This window comes from Bombina bombina, chromosome 7 (assembly GCF_027579735.1).
Source record: "Bombina bombina isolate aBomBom1 chromosome 7, aBomBom1.pri, whole genome shotgun sequence".
Classification (NCBI taxonomy): domain Eukaryota; kingdom Metazoa; phylum Chordata; class Amphibia; order Anura; family Bombinatoridae; genus Bombina; species Bombina bombina.
Window position 1 is genome coordinate 269,574,287 of NC_069505.1, and position 21,493 is coordinate 269,595,779.

Below are 21,493 nucleotides of genomic sequence, written 5' to 3' on the forward strand. Positions count from 1 at the left end.
GGTTTAAACATCTCCGAAATTCAAAGTATGTTTATTTATTTAGTTTATTTTTGTATATATATAACAAAGTTAAAGGGGCATGAGTTCCAACATTTTTCTGTCATGATTCAGATAGAGCACAACAATTTTCCAATTTACTTCCATTATCTAATTTGATTTATTCTCTTGGTATCCTTTTTTTAAAAAATGTATAACTAGGAAGGCTCAGAAACATACCGGAAATTTCCGAGAAAAACTAGCCTAAAGTACCAGAGAGTTTGTAGCAAAAACTACATATATTTTTAAACTAGACAACCCAAGGTATGAATCTAGGCCCATTTTTGGTATATTTCATGCCACTATTTGGCCTCCAGATAGATCAAAATAAAAGAAAATAGTTAACTTTTCCCAAACTTTGGGTTTCTCACTGAAATTAATTTACACACAACTACAGCAACAGATGGTTGTAAAAGCTTCACTGGGATCCCCTTTGTTAAGAAATAGCAGACATGCATGGTTTTGCTATTGTTTTTTGGCCATTGGACGGCCGCTAATTGCAGCTGCGCACCACACTTTAAATTACTGGCAGTGAAGGGGTTAATCAGTTAGCTTGTAAGGTTAAAATTTGCTGTAAGGTGGATATTACCCTCTCACCCCCTGATCCCTCCCAAGCAGCTCTGTAAGCTGACAATGGGGACCACAACATGCTCCTCTTTGCTGGACGTAGGTACTAGTTCAACACAGTATGCTGGGCATTGGGCAAAGTATTGTGTGACTTAGTACCTATGTCCAAATGGCACAATGGGTTAAAATTGTATGCTCTATGTAAATCATGAAAGAAAAATTCTGGGGTTCATGTCTCTAAACAAATTGCTATGCCTGGAACTTTTTCCAAGGGTAGCTACCCAAGGGTTAATACTTTCTAACAAATCCTAAATTCAGATCATATGCCTATATCAGTGGAGTATTTAGTTGTTGCACTGCCCTAGACACTGGGAAATCCACTGCCTCCTGAATCTTTACCAAGACCACCACTTAGATTTGCAGACCTCTCTATTGTGCCAGATCCTGCAGGACTGTCACAGTGATGGAGGTCTGCCCGCTCTAATGTCTAATTATTGCACTGTTGCATTTATTTGAGTGTTTAACCCCTGCAGACATTGACAGATAAGCAGCTGAGACAAGGAAACTCAGCACAAACTCTGGTAAGTGGTCTGAGTCATGATTGGGTAGTCTAGATCAAGGAATGGGTCAGGAGATCCAGTGGTGGGATCGTTTATTTTGCACCTTGTGTGTTTTTGTTTATACCATGTCACATACCGCGTCCCACCTATCTTGCTGCCGAGAAGGTTTTTTGCACCATTTGTGTTATTAATTCATGTAGTCTGCAGTCATATTTGTCTTTTGGATTCTGCTCCTGAGTGTGTTTTCTGTTCCTTGCTACTTGATTGTCATTGCTGACCTTGCCAGTCTACTGATTTGGACTCTGTTGCCTGATGGTTTTAACCCTGGCTCATAGGATCACTCCTCTGGATCTCCCCAGGTATTGTGACGCCATATTGGTTGCCTACCTGAGCATTATATTGGATCCTCCCTGGTGCTAATATTATGTGATCTGTTACCAACCCTACCTGCCTGATCACAGGCTTCTATGTGAGTGTTTTTATCTTCAATGGACCATATCCTAGATCTCACCCATTGTGTTCCAATTCCATTCCAGTACCTCACTACTTAGCCCCTGGGTCATAACTTGGACTGGCAATTATTTCACAACCATAAAGTAAAAACCTAACGTGGCAGCAAGAATAATTCAATGCAGCTCGCAACTCAGCAGTTAAAAAACACAAGATGTCAAAAAAATTAAGAGATGGCAAAAATTTAAACAAGCCGTTGCCCAGCAACCTACAGATTGACAGATGGGCTTTTCTGGATATGTTTGGGAAATTACTAGTTTCACTTTTTGAAACAAGGAAATAAAACACAAGACATTTGGAAGCTCTGCTAAAGATTGTGTCTAGCACCTCTATATACTTCTTAAAGGGACATTAAACACTAAAATAAAATAAGTGCAAGACAGAATGAAACATTCAAAGAAAGTATTAGTCTGAGAATAACATGTGGATGCATATTTTAAAGTTTCGTTAGTTGTTTAAATATTGACAAAATAAGTTTAAAGTTTTAGTGTCTATAAAACAATGGGAGCTGCCATATTGTAACTTGCCTTCTCTGCTGTGGCCAATTAGAGACAGTTATAAATAGGTCACTAGAGTGTGCAGCCAATGGCTGTGTGGAATAAAAGTTTTCTGCACTTCCACTTCTAACAGTAACTGAAAAGCTCATGAATGCCAGAATGAAATTACTGGAGAAGGAGACAAAATAAATAATAAAAGTATATTGCAAAGTTTATAATATATATACAATTTATCATTTATATTATCATCTCAAAGTGTTTAATATCCCTTTACTTTTATACAAATTATCTAACCTTGCAAAATAAGAGACAGTACACAGAGAACCACCATAACGATGCATCATTTCTCAAGGTCGCATGTGCCCGAGAGATTGCTGAACGACCTGCGAGCCTTATAAAATACATAACAGAGTTCTTTATCTTATTGTTCCATGACTTACAGATGCAAACGTCGCTGACAATCCATAACAAAGCATTTTGCAAAGAGAAGATGAGCACATTTTAGAAATATTACTAATGGAAATAAACAAATACATATTTAATGCAGCAATGCAGCATATTTAAAGTGAAATGCAACACAGCTTCCCAAATTTGACAGGAATGTCACAGGGTGGGAGTCCTTTCCCGCTGATTCCCCTTCAGGGCATATGTTCCAGATTCCAGAGTAAAACGAGGAATTGCCCCAGTTCCGCCCACAACCAGCCCCAGACACACCCACGTCATGCCAGACTAATCCAACGGTACACCCCATGCCCCTCCCCTCTGCTCTCAAGTATTCCTCACCTCCCAGTACTAGAAAACCTCTAGGGAGGTGGGGAGACATTGTAATGTACAGGTTTAGTGCACAAACCCAGAAAGTCCTCCCTGGTTTTTTGGTTTCATCAATACATACAGTATGTGTTGCTTGAAGATGATTAGCTAATTTGCTGTTCAATAATAAAACAACAGAACTGAACTTGTAAAGGGTGTTTACAGTTCCTTTCAATGCCAAAATAGGCTGTTAAGATACAAATATTAAGGAACATGTTTAGTAACTTAAATCGACAAAGCATTGATTTGCAGGACAGAAAGATGTCCCTAGTTGAATTTAAAGCCATATTTTTCAAATCAGAGGGACTTGAACCAGAGAAGTAATCAGGAATAGATTGCACAAAGAACACAGATATATTTGTGCCTCATCCCTAGGCAGTGATGATGGGTATGCTTGCATTATTTAATTTTTTCATGCCATTATTTATAGGCACAGAAATAAATGTACCTTGCAGTGGCAATGGCATACTTCACAACCATTGCTAAAGCCTTCTGGGACTGGGATGTATAGACTGAGTGAGGGAGATTTATAGATGGGCTGTAAGTGCCTTATGGGCAGAGTCATGACCTACAGGATGGAACCAATGGTGTTTGGTGGTCAGGGTTGGCTGTAGCATGGGTGGGGGAAACTAAGTTTAGGTAAAACATAAATCGAGTTGGTGTTCAGGGGATGAGGCTGTGTGAACCATGGAGGGAATTAGGGTGGGTCAGGTGAACGATTGAGTTGGTCTGAGATCAAGGTTGAGTAGACCAGGCGTATGGCTTAAAGGGATACTAAACCCAACATTTTTCTTTAATGACTCAGAGCATGCAATTTTAAGCAACTTTGTAATGTACTCCTATTATAATTTTGTCTTCAGTCTCTTGCTATCTTTATTTAAAAAGCAGGAATGTAATGCTTAGATGCCGGCCCATTTTAGGTTCAGCACAATAGATAGCACTTGCTTATTGGTGGCTACATTTAGCAAACCAATAAGCAAGCACAACCCAGGTTCTGAACCAAAAAACCTAAGCTTTACATTCCTGCTTTTTAAAGGGACAGTCTACACCAGAATTGTTATTGTTTAAAAAGATAGATAATCCGTTTATTACCCATTCCCTAGTTTTGCATAACCAACACAGTTTTATTAATACACTTTTTACCTCTGTGATTACCTTGTATCTAAGCCTCTGCAAACTGCCCCCTTATTTCAGTTCTTTTGACAGACATCCATTTTAGCCAATCAGAGCTGGCTCACTGGATCTCCATGTGCGTGAGCACAGTGTTATCTATATGACAAACGTAAACTAACACCCTTTAGTGGTGAAAAACTGTTAAAATGCCTTCAAGGGCTTAGACATTTGCATATCAACCTGCTAGGTTTAGCTTTCAACTAAGAATACCAAAAGAACAAAGCAAAATTGGTGATAAAAGTAAATTGGAAATATGTTTAAAAGTACATTCTCTATCTGAATCATGAAAGTTTATTTTGGACTAGACTGTCCCTTTAAATAAAGTTAGTAAAAGAACAAAGAAAAATTAATAGGAGTAAATTAGAAAGTTGCTTAAAATTGCTGTTCTATCTGAATCATTAAAGAAAAAAAAAACTGGTTTTAGTATCTCTTTAACATTTATAGGCACATTTAAGGTGGGAAGTGGTAGCACCTTATTAAAACAGGACATTTATAAGGAATGGAGAGCAAGGCAGAGTTCCCAAACCAGAATCATCCTGCAAAATGGCAGATGGCTGGTTAGAAGCTCCAATTGCTTGTTATACATGCAAAGCCCCAGAGGTCACCACTAAGGGCCGATTTCATTAAAGTCTTGCTGTTGTTACTACTGGGTGGTAAAGTTTACAACGTCAGTGGAATCAAGGGCTGCATCTGGTAGCTGCACTTATAGTTATGAAGTGACAAAGTACAGTTCTCAGACACAATAGAGGATTCGCATGTTACAAGCAATTCATAATAACTCAGGAAGGTAACAACGGATAGGTAGGGTAGACTACGGTTTACTGTATGAAACCTTAAAGTGATGGTAAATTCATACCAACTGCTCAACATATTTTAGAAGCTCTTACCTTAACTATCACATCGATATGTTTTTATAATATTAAAAACATCTGTTTACTGAATAACCTCAATTTTATTACGGTAGCGTTACACTGTTATATTCAGCCTCTCTCTAAATCTCTAAAGGTACTGCTTTGATTGACATACGCTTTAGCCAATCATCGGCTCAACATGCGCCCCATGTTAAAAAGGACCTGTGCTCTGAACTCACTAATTGCGATGCAATGCGCAGCTCTTATGCTACTTGCGCATTTAATTAGATAATTTACTTCTATTATCTAATTTGTTTTATTTTCTTGATATTCTTTGCTGAAAAGCATATCTAGATAGGCTCAGTAGCTGCTGCTTGGTTCCTGCACATAGAAGCCTTGTGTGATTGACTCACCCATGTGCATTGCTTTTTCTTCATCTAAGGATATCTTAAAAATGAAAAAAAAAAAGAATCAAAATAATAGAAGTAAATTGTAATGTTGTTTAAATTTGTATTCTCTATCTGAATCATGAAGAAACTTTTTTGGGTTTAGTGTTCCTTTAAGAAATAGCAGTCATAAGACCTTTTAGGTGGCAGATTGAAATCATCCTGATCCGATCAGGATGATTGATAGCATCTGCTAGCTATAGCGAATCATGTCCTCTCGACATTTAATACATTTACCCCAAAATCTGTAACCTAAGTTTTTAAAATGCAGCAAATGGATCTAGTTTATTTGCAGGTTACAGAATTTGGGAAATTATGACAAAGCACAATTTGTTACACAAAAGCAATAGGTCCCCTTGAAAGGCATTAACTACTTACTGTCATGTATATGGATAAGCAGCAAATAAAATTATTCAACATGTGGAAAAAAGTTAAAGGGACAGTCTAGGCCAAAATAAACTTTCATGATTCAGATAGAGCATGTCATTTTAAACAATTATCCAATTTACTTTTATCACCAATTTTGCTTTGTTCTCTTGGTATTCTTAGTTGAAAGCTTAACCTAGGAGGTTCATATGCTAATTTCTTAGACCTTGAAGTGTTAGTTCACGTATTTCATATAGATAACACTGTGCTCGTGCACGAGAAGTTATCTGGGAGCAGGCACTGATTGGCTAGACTGCAAGTCTGTCAAAAGAACTGAAAAAAGGGGCAGTTTGCAGAGGCTTAGATACAAGATAATCACAGAGGTTAAAAGTATATTATTATAAATGTGTTAGTTATGCAAAACTGGGAAATGGGTAATAAAGAGATTATCTATCTTTTAAAACAATAAAAATTCTGGTGTAGACTGTCCCTTTAAGTAAAAACATACATGAAGTGCATGATTACATTGTCCTGGGACTCTCCTACTCACTGGCTTACAAGGACAACTATTACAGAAAACAATGGTTTATTCAGCACATGAACATCAGCTTTTTAAATAAAAAAAATCTGTAATACATTCAGTTTAAAAAAGACATTTTGGCGTATCATGTCCCTTTAATGCAAATTTCAATTTTGTTTAATTGTACCTTCATATAAAATGCATTCCAAATTCAAAACCAATTTATTAGCCAGTAAATTTAAAATAATCTGCACAACAGTGTAAAAAAATACTCCTTATACCAACTGTCGCCATAATGAACAGGAAAAATATTTTTTCTTTTTATCAAAAGAAAAAACATAACATAATAATGTAAATATAATTCCCCAGAATAAAAGACACACAAAATAAATTTGTTAGCAGCAGGAACAGAAAAGAGTAAATCATTTAATGTACAGCAAAGAGATCAAAACACTTTGATTTTCATTAGCTGAACAAACAATACTGACATCACAGAACAATTAAGCTATGTTTACCAGACTGTAATACGTATCTATATCTAACTCACAACTGTGCACCTGCCAAATGCAGACAATCTCCAACAATATATTATCTTGTAACCCAGTAACACAGTGCATCAGAGAAAATATTTAGCAGGACAGCTTAAAATAACAATTACTAAAATCTGTATGCTAATTTCCCTTTATTCAATGTGAACATGTAAACATTTTTTTTCTTCTTCATGAAAGTAGATAAAATGTACATATGTTTGTAAATACATTCAATCCACAGGAACATTTATAAATCTAGTACAAGTACAAATCCCCAAATCCAGAAATAAGCTGAAATCAAGACGTTTTCATTAATATTTTTTTAAATAAAATTATTAAAAAATTACCATTTTCCCCACCAGTAAGTCACAACCTTCTCTGACTGTTTTAAGGGGAAAGTCTAAACCAGAATTGTTATTGTATAAAAAGATAGATAATGCCTTTATTACCCATTCCCCAGCTTTGCACAACCAACACTGTTATATTAATATACTTTATAACATTTAAACCTCTAAATACCTGCCTGTTTCTAAGTCACTACAGATAGCCTCTTATCACATGCTTTTTATTTGCTTTTCACAACAGTAGATTGCTAGTTAATGTGGGCAATATAGATAACATTGTGCTCATGCCGTGGAGTTCTGCATGTCAGCACTAATTGGCTAAAATACAAGTCAATAGATAATAAGTAAATAGCCATGTGATAAGGGGGCTGTCAAAAGAGGCTTAGATAGAAGGTAATCACAGAGGTAAAAAGTGTATTAATATAACAGTGTTGGTTGTTCAAAACTGGGGAATGGGTAATAAAGGGATTAGCTATCTTTTTAAACAATAAACATTTTGGAGTTGACTGTCCCTTTAACTGATAGTCTATATTTAGTTAAAACAACAACAACTATTACCTTTCTCATTCCAGTACTTCACTATCTAATGGAACTATGTATAAAAATGTAATGCAAATTATATAAAACTACCTTTAGATTGCATGTATAAGCTGTATAACCTGAATATTATTGCCTAAATGACATTAGATGTTGTTTACACTTGGTTCCAATTTACAGATGCAAATATACAAATATTCCAAAATCCAAACTATTCCAAAATCCAAACCTTTTCTGATCACAAGCAGTTTGGATAAACGGTTTTGTAACTGCACTTACAAACGTCTATGATGTTTTACAGTTGAAAATTGTTTTAAAAAATAAAATAAAAAATAAAGTTTCAAAAATGTTCATCATTTGAAAGGGACATAAAACAGCAATAAGACAATATTCTAATGCCTTACAGTATTTTCATATTGCACATTTGCTTGTCTACATTCCAGCAAAAAGGTTAAACACAAAATAAAGTGCTCTAGAGCAGAAATACCCAGCCTAATCCTAAAATGAAAGTGACTGGTGCTTGCACACATATGCCGCAGATGATTGGCTCTCCAGACCAATAGTGTATTGCCGATTCAGAGCTATGAGTTTAACTCCTTAATTTGGGTTCCATTCATAGGCACAAGCAAGCAACTGAGCAATAAGAAAATGCTCTAATGAATTTCTAATTGCAGCTTTATGTCCCTTTAAAACTAGAAAACCATTAATAAAATCTGAGGAGCCAGATACACATTTGTTATGGGCCATGCAGCACTTTTTTGTAGATAGAAATATATTAAATCATCTTAAAATCTAGAAAACCAGGTGTACAATTCTAGAAGCAGTGGCAACATGGCTCTCAGTCAAGCCCTGTGTTAAAACAATATGGGCAAGATTACAAGTTGCGCGTTATGATTTTTCCACGCGCGATATGGTCTTTTCGCAATCAATTTTCCATAGCTATAACAAGTCTTGAAAGATCGCAATTGTGCGCTCGCATTCGCCTTTTATGCAACAATCCTTTTTGCGCTTGAAGAGCTGTAGTTAACAGTTTTGCGCAACATAAACGTTTCACTAAACACATCAAAAATACATTTCAAAGTACAGTTACTCTCATATTAACACTGTCTAATAAAAAATATTTTATAAAAATATTGCTTACAAAAATTATAAAGGCTAAAAGATACAAAATCTCGGGTGTTGGAAAAAAAAAAACGACCTAGGGATTTTACATTGACATACATACACATACATAGAGAAACATGCATTTATATGTAAACAGATATGTTTAATATGGAGATAATGAAAATATTTAATCAATATCTCAAAAGGATTTTCAAAGAGATATTCGTTTATAGATCTCGCGATATCTAGACATATATATATTCATATACATATCTCGCTGTAAATAGATATATCAGTCCAAAAATCATCACATGTATAGAGAAATATTTATTTAGAAATACGTAAATAGAACATATTCCGGTACGAAAACATTTCCACAATATGAAATATTTGCATTTTCATGTATACTTTTCGAGGAGAATACGTCAAAGGGCTTTGCACAATACATTAGTGTTTTTGTGGTTTTTTGTTCTTTTTGTCTTCTCCATTGACTTCTATGGGGAATACGTGAACGTTCACGCCATTTGGCTGTTTTGATTATGCAATAACGCAAAATAAGTTATTTCGCAACTTGTAATAGCTGCGCAACCCCAAATGCAAAAAAGCCATAACTCGAGTGGTGTTTTCGCAACTGATATGCCGCGCGACTTGTAATCTTGCCCTATATTTTAGTTGTACTTACAAATGTGTATTTTATTGTACAAATAATACATTTCAAGCTTAAATTCCAAAATATAGTAGCAGTTAAAAACACCAAGCATTCCATTTTCATTGAGAATTTGAAGAAATCACTAAATTCATACAAATGTAAAAAAAAATAATCTCAAACTGTAAACTGCGCAGTGGATTATAAATAAGTGATGTGATGATGTATTGGAGTAAAACATAAACATAACAACACTTACCAGGTTGTGATTGGTTGAGTTTGAATCATCATACGGAAATGGGATAAAAACAGCTAAGGCCACACAATTGGCAAAAATAGCCACTAATATAAAGATGTCAAATGGTCTGTGAAAAATGGTTAAGGTTATAATAGATATAAATAGATATAAATAGATATAGACAGAAAAAAATAATATTTTCCAGAGCTAGATCACATTCTAGTTTAAGCAGCTTTCTAATTTACTCCTATTATCAAATTTTCTTTGTTCTCTTGGTATCTTTATTTGAAAAAACAAAAATGTAAACTTAGGAGCCGGCCCATTTTTGGTTCAGCACGTGGGTAGCGCTTGCTGATTGGTGTCTAAATGTAGCCACGAATCAGCAAGCGCTACCCAGGTGCTGAACCAAAAATGGGCCCGCTCCTAAGCTAAAATTTTTGCCATTTCAAATAAAGATATCAAGAGAACTGAGAAATTTTGGAAATAGGAGTAAATTAGAAAGCTGCTTAAAAATGCTTGCTCTATCTGAATCATGAAAGGTTTATTTTGACTAGACTATCCCTTCAAAGAGAAAGTAAAAATTAAACCTAACTGGAGCACGACATTTTAAACAACTTTCTAATTTACTTATATTATCAATTCTGCCTAGTTCTCTTGGTACATTTTGTTAATGGGAAATCCTAGGTGAGCTCAGTAGCGTGCATGTGTCTTTAGCCATCTGGCAGAAGTGTTTGCAACAATGTTTACGGTGACGTTATACATAGTTGCAAACAAAGCTGCCATAGGAGTATACACAAGTCTTTAGCATTCTATGGCAGCAGTAATAGCAAAATACTCCACTAATGTCTAGGAATATAGATATCCCTACATACTGTATATTAACCCCTTAATGACCACAGCACTTTTCCATTTTCTGTCCGTTTGGGACCAAGGCTATTTTTAAATTTCTGCGGTGTTTGTGTTTAGCTGTAATTTTCCTCTTACTCATTTACTGTACCCACACATATTATATACCGTTTTTCTCGCCATTAAATGGACTTTCTAAAGATACCATTATTTTTATCATATCTTATAATTTACTATTAAAAAAAATATAAAATATGAGGAAAAAATGGAAAAAAACACACTTTTTTCTAACTTTGACCCCAAAATCTGTTACACATCTGCAACCACCAAAAAACACCCATGCTAAATAGTTTCTAAATTTTGTCCTGAGTTTAGAAATACCCAATGTTTACATGTTCTTTGCTTTTTTTGTAAGTTATAGGGCCATAAATACAAGTAGCACTTTGCTATTTCCAAACCACTTTTTTTTTTCAAAATTAGCGCTAGTTACATTAGAACACAGATATCTTTCAGGAATCTCTGAATATCCATTGACATGTATATATATTTTTTTTAGTAGACATCCCAAAGTATTGATCTAGGCCCATTTTGGTATATATCATGCCATCATTTCGCAACCAAATGCGATTAAATACAAAAAATCGTTAACTTTTTCACTAATTTTTTTCACAAACTTTTGGTTTCTCACTGAAATTATTTACAAACAACTTGTGCAATTATGGCTTAAATGGTTGTAAATTCTTCTCTGGGATCCCCTTTGTTCAGAAATAGCAGACATATATGGCTTTGGCGTTGCTTTTTAGCAATTAGAAGGCTGCTAAATGCCACTGCGCGTGTATTATGCCCAGCAGTGAAGGGGTTAATTAGGGAGCATGTAGGGAGCTTTTAGAGGTAATTTTAGCTTTAGTGTAGTGTAGTAGACAACCCCAAGTATTGATCTAGGCCAATTTTTGTATATTTCATGCCACCATTTCACCGCCAAATGCGATCAAATTAAAAAAAAACTTTCCCTATTTCACAAACTTTTCCACAAACTTTAGGTTTCTCACTGAAATTATTTACAAACAGCTTGTGCAATTATGGCACAAATGGTTGTAAATGCTTCTCTGGGATCCCCTTTGTTCAGAAATAGCAGACATATATGGCTTTGGCGTTGCTTTTTGGTAATTAGAAGGCCGCCAAATGCCGCTGCGCATCACACGTGTATTATGGCTAGCAGTGATGGGGTTAATTATGTAGCTTGTAGGGAGCTTGCAGGGTTAATTTTAGCTTTAGTGTAGAGCTCAGCCTCCCACCTGAAACATCAGACCCCCTGATCCCTCCCAAACAGCTCTCTTCCCTCCCCCACCCCACAATTGTCCCCGCCATCTTAAGTACTGGCAGAAACTCTGCCAGTACTAAAATAAAAGCTATATTTGGGCTTTTTTTTGTTGTTGTTTTTTTTTAAGAATATTTACATATGCTGCTGTGTAGGATCCCCCCTTAGCCCCAACCTCACTGATCCCCCACGAAACAGCTCTCTAACCCTCCCCCTCTGCCTTAATGGGCGCCATCTTGGGTACTGGCAGCTGTCTGCCAGTACCCAGTTTAGTAAAAAAAAGTATGTTTTTTTTTTTTAATTGCCCTTTTCTGTAGTGTAGCTTCCCCCCCCCAAGACCAACCCCCCACCCCTTCCAGATCCCTTAGATGATTATTTAATTTGTAAAAAAAAAAAAAATTTTTACTTTTATTAACTTTGTTTTTCTGCAGTGTAGCGGTTCCCTCCTGCTTCCGCCCCGTGCACGCGCCCGCCCTCCGCCCCCCGCCCCCCGTGCATGCGCGCGCTCCCGTCTGTCCCGCCCCCAATCCCGCCCCCTACACTCGGCACATCGATAGCCGCCCACCCGCCTCCCAGACTTGCTCCCACCCACCAACGATACCGGCCACCGATGTCCGGTGCAGAGAGGGCCACAGAGTGGCTCTCTCTGCATCGGATGGCCAAGGGGGGTTATTGCAGGATGCCTCGATATCGAGGCATCACTGCAATAACAGGAAAGCGAGCAGGATCGCTTCCAGCTGCTTTCCAGACCAAGGACGTACACCACACGTCCTCGGTCATTAACTGTATTTTTTTTGAGGACGTATGGCGTACGTCCTTGGTCGTTAAGGGGTTAAAGGGACAGTAAAGTCATAATTAAATGTTCATGATTCAGATAAAACATGCAATTTTAAACAACTTTCCAAATTACTTCTAGTATAAAAAATTTTTGTTCTCTTGAAATTCTTTGTTGGAGACTAACCTCAGGTAGGCTGATGGGAGCTTAGGAGTGTGCATGTGTCTTTAGCATTCTATCATTGGGTTCTTACTTGTGTATGGATAGTTACTGGTTCCTGGGAAAGGTTATGAAATTGAGATAACCCTTCTATGACCAGGATTAAAATTTGCAGCAGTTAATGTATCCAGAGTGTCAGTAAAGATTTATTCTATATTCCAAGCATTTTTCCAACCTCCTATCTGTTCTGGGGGGTTCAATCCATTTGAGAAATATTTTAATAGAGGACTTTGCATCCCCTTAGAAGACCCTTGGCTGAATTTCTACACTTACAAAGTTAAAATGAAATGTTCTTTTTTTTCAGATCTATTGCACAATTTTAAAACAATCTTTCAAATTGACTTCTATTATCATACTGATCTTCTTGATTGAAACTTGGCCCATTTCCATGAGGGCATACTGAGGTAGGCTATAAATGTGTCTAAAGCACTCTGTGGTAACAATGTGTATAGCAATCAAATGTGTATAGCAATCAAATGCAAACAACCTGTAGAGGGAGCTTTAGGTGTAGTAGGCAGTAAAAGCAGAGAACACCCACAGCTCTCCCTTCACTTACTACTACTACACACATTTTATGTCTCATATATAGATAAACTCTGTTTGTGCTCAAAAAGTCTTATTTATTAAACAGTGCTTCTAGCTATACAGCACTTGCTTTGTTTCCCACTAGCTTTTAACAATGAGTAGCTGAAACTACCATACCATAAAGCTACTGCTACAGGTTTCTTGTGTAACATTACTACCACATAGTGCTCAAGTCACCTGCAAGCTCTTGAGCCTATAGAAGAAAAAAAAAAAAGGGTGCCTCCTAGTGTAGCCAATCAATGGTATGATATAGCGATATTTGTAAAAGTATACTCAAAATATGAGAAGGCAAAGATAATGTCTAGGAATACGGTCTGAGAACTTGCAGTGTTCCAGCAAGCTGTGCACTGAGATGGGCTGCTCCTTCCAGAATCAATGCAGGATTCAGAAATCTATGATGGAAAGGAAAGAAGGGCGACTCCTAGTGCAAATCAGTGAGATATTCTTAACCCGTGCAACCACCCGGAGGCATATGGGTACTCACATTTAGAGAAGCACCCAATGGTGCAAATGACACAGACTGGACTATTATAGTGGTCCAGTGCACATAACCATTCGTCTCCCAGGTGTGTTAGCTCCAAGATATCTTTGGTATGCAAAATTAACAAACGTTTCGAAGAGACTCCAAAAAGTGCTTAGTTATAAAAAAACATTTTTTTATATTAAAAAGTACAAAAATACAGTACAATAGTTAAAAACAACAGTACTATCTTCGAAACGTTTGCTACTTTTGCATACCAAAGATATCTTGGAGCTAACACACCTGGGAGACGAATGGTTATGTGCACTGGGCCACTATAATAGTCCAGTCTGTATCATTTGCACCATTGGGTGCTTCTCTAAACGTGAGTACCCATATGCCCCTGGGTGGTTGCACGGGTTAAGAATATCTCACTGATTTGCACTAGGAGTCGCCCTTCTTTCCATCAAAGCTCTTGAGCCTACCTGAGTATCCTCTAATGGAAAGGGGCCTAGTTTAAACCAAGGACGACACGACAAAGAAATACATTTTATAAAACAAGTACTTTTGGTTGCTGCTAAATTGCACAATCAGTCTAAAATGTTAACTTCCAAGTTCCTGCTATTTTTCATGCTTGTTTTGTTTTCTTCTCTTTTGTTTTTTAATGTACAGCAAATAAGACAACTGCTAAAAAAAGGATACTTCCATTCTACTATACTAATACAGGCTCTCCGGATTGGGTTATTGAGGGATAAACAGAACAGGGCACGGGTTGGTCTGTTGTTTGTAGAACCTCCCCCTTGTTTCTTGCTTTTAGCATATTGCTGGCGCTTTTTTTGAGACAGGGATCCAACAGGCAGGGGTTCGTTGGTGCTCATTGCTTGGGCAGCCTTAGCTTGTCTAGCAGCATCGATAGCGGCTTGCCAAGAGAGGACAGTTTGTTTCGATGGGGCGGGACCTTTCGGCTGCAAAGTCGGGCCGTCAACCGTGTGTGGAACCCGGGGGCTACTTGCATAGTTTGCCTCTGTGAACAAAGAGAAATTATATTTAAAACTGTGAAATGCAAACAAATCTCATAAATGAAAATCTGAAGCAATTTGTATTTCATTTTTTAATCTGATATACACACTGATGCAGAACTATTGGATAGAAAATAATCTATTTACCAATATAAAACAATCAAAAAGAAAAAATATACATTAAAGAAGCCTTTTTTGTATACACTAAAGTACATTTTTAATTTACAGCATTTAGACAGAGCAGGTAATTTAAATAAAAAATCCCAATTTAAGGAAATAAGATAACTATACTTAAAGTTTTTTTCAAGGGGTGTGTCCCTGGACCACAAAATAATGTGAATAGTGATAACAAGATGACTGTTTGCATTTAAAGGTACCAATTGCATTTACAGGCACAAAATAAATCATAATTAAACAACTTTTCAATTTATTATCTAATTTGCTTTGTTCTCTTGATATCCTTTTTAAAAAAAGAATACATAACTAGGCTTAGAAGCAGTAATTCCCTACAGGGTGCTAGCTGCTGAATGGTGACTCGTGTCATTGGCTCAACAGATTTGTTCTGCCAGCTCCCAGTAGTGCATTGCTGCTTTTTCAACAAGGAGAATGAATGAAATGTGATATTTAGAGTAAACTGGAAAGTTGTTTATGGTGTATGCACATCTTTTGCAATCTTTGCTTAAAGGGACAGTCTAATCCAAACTAAACTTTCATGATTCACATAGAGCATGTCATTTTAAACAACTTTCCAATTTACTTTTATCATCAATTTTGCTTTGTTATCTTGGTATTCTTAGTTGAAAGCTAGACCAAGGTAGGGCTCATATGCTAATTTCTTAGCCCTTGAAGGCCGCCTCTTATCTGAATACATTTTGACAGTTTTTCACCTCTATGCCATGTATGCCATATAGATAATATTGCTGGTGCTCGTGGAGTTATTTAGGAGTCAGCAGTGATTGGCTAAAATGCAAGTGTGTCAAAAGAACTGAAATAAGGGGGTAGTCTGCAGAGGCTTGGATACAAGGTAATCACAGAGGTAAAAAGTGTATTAATATAACTGTGTTAGTTATGCAAAACTGGAGAATGGGTAACAAAGGGATTATCTATCTTTTTGAACAATAAAAATTCTGGTGTTGACTGTCCCTTTAATTGTTGGTATTTATATATTTAGCATATACAAAAAATGAGTTTGCTATCTCTATAAACCACTTTTCTTTATCATTTGTGCATACAAATAAAATATGTTGTACATGATTGAATGGTTTCATATATACAGCGGATTTCTTGAGCTTCATGCCCCATTAAATACATCTCTATTCAATCAGTCTGTACTGCAAGCATTTACTTTTCCTTTGATTTTATAAACATTAATGAGGCAGAGAAAATCTCATGGTCTCTTTCTCAGCCAATCAGGATAATGTCTTCACATCTGAGCTGTTATAAACAGTTTTATGAAACACATATACAGGTACATTTTTTTAGTTTCTTCCTTACATAACATTAAACAAAGACTTAACATTTTAAATTATAAATGTTACTTTCCCAGGAATGTCCAAATATTTGTTCATTCCTCCAATTAAAGAATATTTTCAAGTAGTGTTTATTACAGATATTTAAATCTGACAGTCTGTCTGCATATTATCCAAAGTATACTGCTACAAAGTAATGTTCTGGGCAGTTGGGATAAATCTAGCCACATAATTAGCAGTTCTTAAAAAAAAAAGTATATATTAAAAAAGTGTTAACAATCAAATGGTTCACAGCTTAAACAAACATAGTTACTATTACTGCAAATTGCTTAAAGGGACATATACTAAACCCATATTTTTTTCTTTCGTGATTCAGATACAGCAGCAAATTTAAGCACCTTAATTTACTCCTATTATCACATTTTCTTCATTTTCTTGGTATCTTTATTTGAAAAAGCAGCAACATAAGCTAAGGAGCCGGCCCATTTTTGGTTCAGAACCTTGGATAGTGCTTACTGATTGGTGGCTACATTTAGCCTCTAATCAGCAAGCCCTACTCAGGTGCTGAACAAAAAAATTGGGCCGGCTCCTAAGCGTACATTCCTGCTTTTTCAAATAAATATAACAAAAGAACAAAGGAAAAATTAATAAAATGAGCAAATTAGAAACTTGCTTAAAGGGACACTGAACACCAATGTTTTTTTTTTGTGATTTAAAGAGAAAAAGACTGCTCAGAATTAATGCTGTATATTTGTATAGAATGAATATTCAAAGGTGAAACCGACTCTGTCAATGAGCCCCACTATTGCGGATGTCACCTCACAAACTGTAAAATATCCAAGTCAAGTTAATCAAATGAGGACTCACCCCAAGCTCTGATGAACCGCTTGTGAAGCGGGAAACGCGTCAGCAGGGTCTGTTTGCTGTCCCTGTATATTGTATGTACGCTAAGTGATATGTAATAAATTACGATTTTACCTGCACATCTCTCTGCCAGATTTTTACTTCACTGTTGCGATACCTGTTTTCTCTTTTTTTTTTTTGTGATTCAGATAGAGCAGGCAATTTTAAGCAACTTTCTAATTTACTCCTATTATCAATTTATCTTTGTTCTCTTGCTATCTTTATTTGAAAAATAATGCATCTAAGCTTTTTTTTTGGTTAAGGACTCTGGACAGCACTTTTTTATTGGTTTATTTTTTATGAATTTATCCACCAATCAGCAAGAACAACCCAGGATGTTCACCAAAAATGGCCCGGCATCTAAACTTACATTCTTGCATTTCAAATAAAGATACCAAGAGAATGAAGAAAATTTGATAATAGGAGTAAATTAGAAAGTTGCTTAAAATTTCATGCTCTTTCTGAATCACGAAATAAAAAAATTGAATTCAGTGTCTCTTTAACTATAAGTGCTTCTGGTAGTCAATGGTGTGGTTAAATCACTGAGGTGCAAGTGTTACTGGCAGCCAAATAAATAAAATAATGTATTTGTTGCTGGCATCCAAGAGGACATAATCAATGCTCAGTAAGGTAGCAGTTTGGGGTGAGATTATTGTGTGATGCTAACTACCATCTGTACCCAGTCACCTTCTAATATAAAAAAAAATTAAGTAACAGTTTATTCAAAATTAAACTTTCATGATTCTGATAGGGAATGCAATTTTAAACAACTTTCCAATTTATTTTTTTCATCAAATTGTCTTTGTTCTCTTGGTATTCTTTATTGAAAGCTAAACCTAGCTCACTCCCATCAAGTTATTTATGAGTTAGTAATGATTGGCTAAAATGCAAGTCTCGCAAAAGAACTGAAATAAGAGGGAAGTCTGCAGAGGCTTAGATACAAGGTAATCACAGATGTAAATAGTATATTAATATAACTGTGTTTGTTATGCAAAGCTGGGGAATCGGTAATAAAGGGATTATCTATTTTTTAAACAATAACAATTCTAGAGTAAACTTTAAAGTTATATTTCTTTATTATGAAAGAACATTATTAACATTATTGGCACATTAGGGACTATTTGTATCAGTAGTGGACCTACTCAACAGAGGGCCATGGTGCAAAATTTGTTTGGGCCCCCAAAAGGTAACTCAGTAATAAGCAATAATAATATACATGATGTTCTGTATTATGATTTTGATCTGCATTAATGAAATTGCTTCCCTATATTAGGAAAGTACACTTTCTGCACATGCGTAGAGTATGTCAGTGCACCTGCTGCACCAGTGATAGTTCCGCCCCTGGTATGGCTTTATGACATATTTGTATATGCTAACATGTCCCTGCTTCTATATTTAACGTAATGAAGTAGGTTTCCATGGGCACTAGAGAAACAAGTAATTAATATAAATGAAAAAGACAGCAAAATCTTCAACAGGACAGATAGTGAAAAAATGAAACCAAGTTGCTATATATTTCTCCTGTTACTGGTGTAATTAGATGGGACCTAAAAGTCAAGGCTAGACATGGACATTGATCAAGTTCAGGAGTAAACAAATGCAGAAGATGGCAGTCACAAGCTATAGTCGGTAATTTTCAGAGTCTAATTTCATTTTGTGAAAGTGAAACACACTAAGATCCGAATTTGCACTTTTACAAAAATAAATCCAGGTCCCAAAAAACTCTGAATGCAGCTTGTGGCCGCCATCTTCTGCCATTGTTTACTCCCAAACTTCACAAGTGCACACGTCTAGCCAAAACTAAACACACAGTAGTGCATTTCAACTTTAATTAGATGCTCTGCTGCCAGACACATCTATTTATAAGTATTCTTCTTTGAAATGTTATCGCTGCTCTTGAGATAACATGTATCACTCATATGACTATTAAACAGCATGGTCATTGTGTTTTGCCTCTGAGCATGCTCCAAAGATAATAAATATCAACTGTCTGGCACTTTCAGCACATTAGGCAAAAGGTGCAGGTATTTTGCCTACGGTCATATAGCTGGTTCATACAGAAAGAGAAGAGCACAACCAGGAACGAATAACAGCTCAGTAGCATGTTCTATGGTGAATTACAACCTGGGAGTAGCCTCTTTTAGCCCAATTGTGCTTTTCACACAGAGAAGAACTTTCCTGAAGTATATCAGTCTGATCCCACCTAACAAGATCAGTCCAGCCTGAAATACCAGGCAATCTTCCTCTGAACAAGGGACATGGCAATCTCAGAAGATCATTTCAGCCTTATTTGGGTCTCATCAGTGAGGTGCAGCCATATCCCTCTAAGCACATTGGGCAAGGAGTCCATGTCTGGTTTCACCCATCACCCTTAGGGAGACGTTCCTAGAGTCATAATACAAATGCACAGATCTCAGTGTGTTGAACTTTTCCCAAAAGAGCTGACTACCACAAGCACCTGCTTTCTTCCTGCATTTGGCATTGAACGAAACTGCTGAATTCCCACTCTATTAAACACATAATTTTATGCAAGCAATAGTGCAATAATAAAAGTATTCTGCCATAGTAAAACATTTCCATTTTGATCATACATGTCCATAGAAAGCAGTCTGTAACAGAAGCTTTTTTGTAAATAATGATACTGATCAAATCTAAAATTCATGATGACGAATTTAAAGTGCAATGGATGTGAACATTAAACTTTTATGAATACAAATAGATTGTACAATTTACAAAATTTTTTTTTAATGTATTTCTATTATCAAACAAACCCCATTATTTTGGAAAGCTTTGCTAAAAACTGTTTCCCTAGAACATAGTGAGAAGGGCCCAGAAGAATACAAATGTATTGAGCGCTGTAAAACAATGTTGCAAACAGTGCTGCCAAATATTGCTCTACGAACATGGAAGTTCCTGAGCCTACCCCAGTATGCTCCTATGGAAAAGTAAATCCGATAATAGAAGTAACCAGGAAAGTTTTTTTGTTTTTATTTTTAATTAAATTGTACACTATATATATCTGTATTTTTTTAAAATATATATTTAACCTTTTTTATCCGTTTAAAATGAACATTATGTTCCTTTAATAAGATAATGGAAGTAATCACATGAATACATAAGTGCAAAAAAGAAAATGCTTGAATGTGTTAGATTACTTCATCATAGCCCTATCGCTTACATATAACTGTGTGTGTTAAGGAACACAAAATTCAAAATGTAACTCTCACGATTCAGATAGAGCACACAATTTTAAACAACTTTCCAATTCACTTCCATTATTTAAATGTGCACAATCTTTTATATTCACACTTTCTAAGGAACCAGTTTCTACTGAGCATGTGCAAGAAATCAAAGAATATATATTTATGCATTTTGGGATTGGCTGCTGGCTGTCACATGATGCAATAAGAATAAAAATGTAGGTTACTGAAATTTTTCAGAAAAAATCTACTACTCATTTGAAATTCAAACTATTAAACAGGAGAGGTCAATACAGGCTCACTTCTAATAGGGGGTGCTAGAAATGTGACCAAGCCAACCAGGGCTAGTAAACAGAGATACTGTACAATTGTATCAAAATTAACAAATGATATAAAATTGTTATATAGCTATGCAAATATATATATATATATATATATATACATATATATATAGATATAGATATATATATATAGATAGATATATATAGATATATATAGATATACACATACACTTCTTTAAAGACATTTAGAACAAGGGTTTATATAAGCACAGAATAAAGTCTCTAAAAAAAGAGTGTCCCAATAGCTGGAATATCCAAACAAATTCTGATCAAATGAGTCTGTTCCTCCGGAATAAGGGTAACAGTCACTAAAGTAGGCAGCACTCTCCTCACATCTTAGTGTCGAGAAATCTAGAAAAGTGGAGAAAAAAAAAGACAGACACCTCTCTTTTTTCTCCACTTTTCTGAAATCCAAACGAAGTGCTTTTGCATTGTCTTTTGTACTTTGCATGTATTAAATTATGCTTTTCTGCTGTGTTTAGTGTCAAAAGGGGTTAAAACACACAAATAAAGTAAGCCCAGGACAAGCAATGTACTACTGAGAGCTAGTTGAATATAACTGGTGAGCCAGTGGCATATGTGTGTAGCCACCAATCACTGCTAGCTCTCAGTAGTGCATTGCT

General features: G+C 35.9%; 1 protein-coding gene across 1 annotated transcript in view; it reads right to left on the reverse strand.

Moving 5' to 3' along the window:
* Positions 1–21,493, reverse strand: part of CACNA1D (calcium voltage-gated channel subunit alpha1 D) — a 764,995-nt gene that overhangs the window by 702,791 nt on the left and 40,711 nt on the right. Inside the window, 2 exon segments of the mRNA XM_053689359.1 lie at positions 9,757–9,862; positions 14,641–14,962. Of these exon segments, the coding sequence (XP_053545334.1) occupies positions 9,757–9,862; positions 14,641–14,962 (428 nt within the window).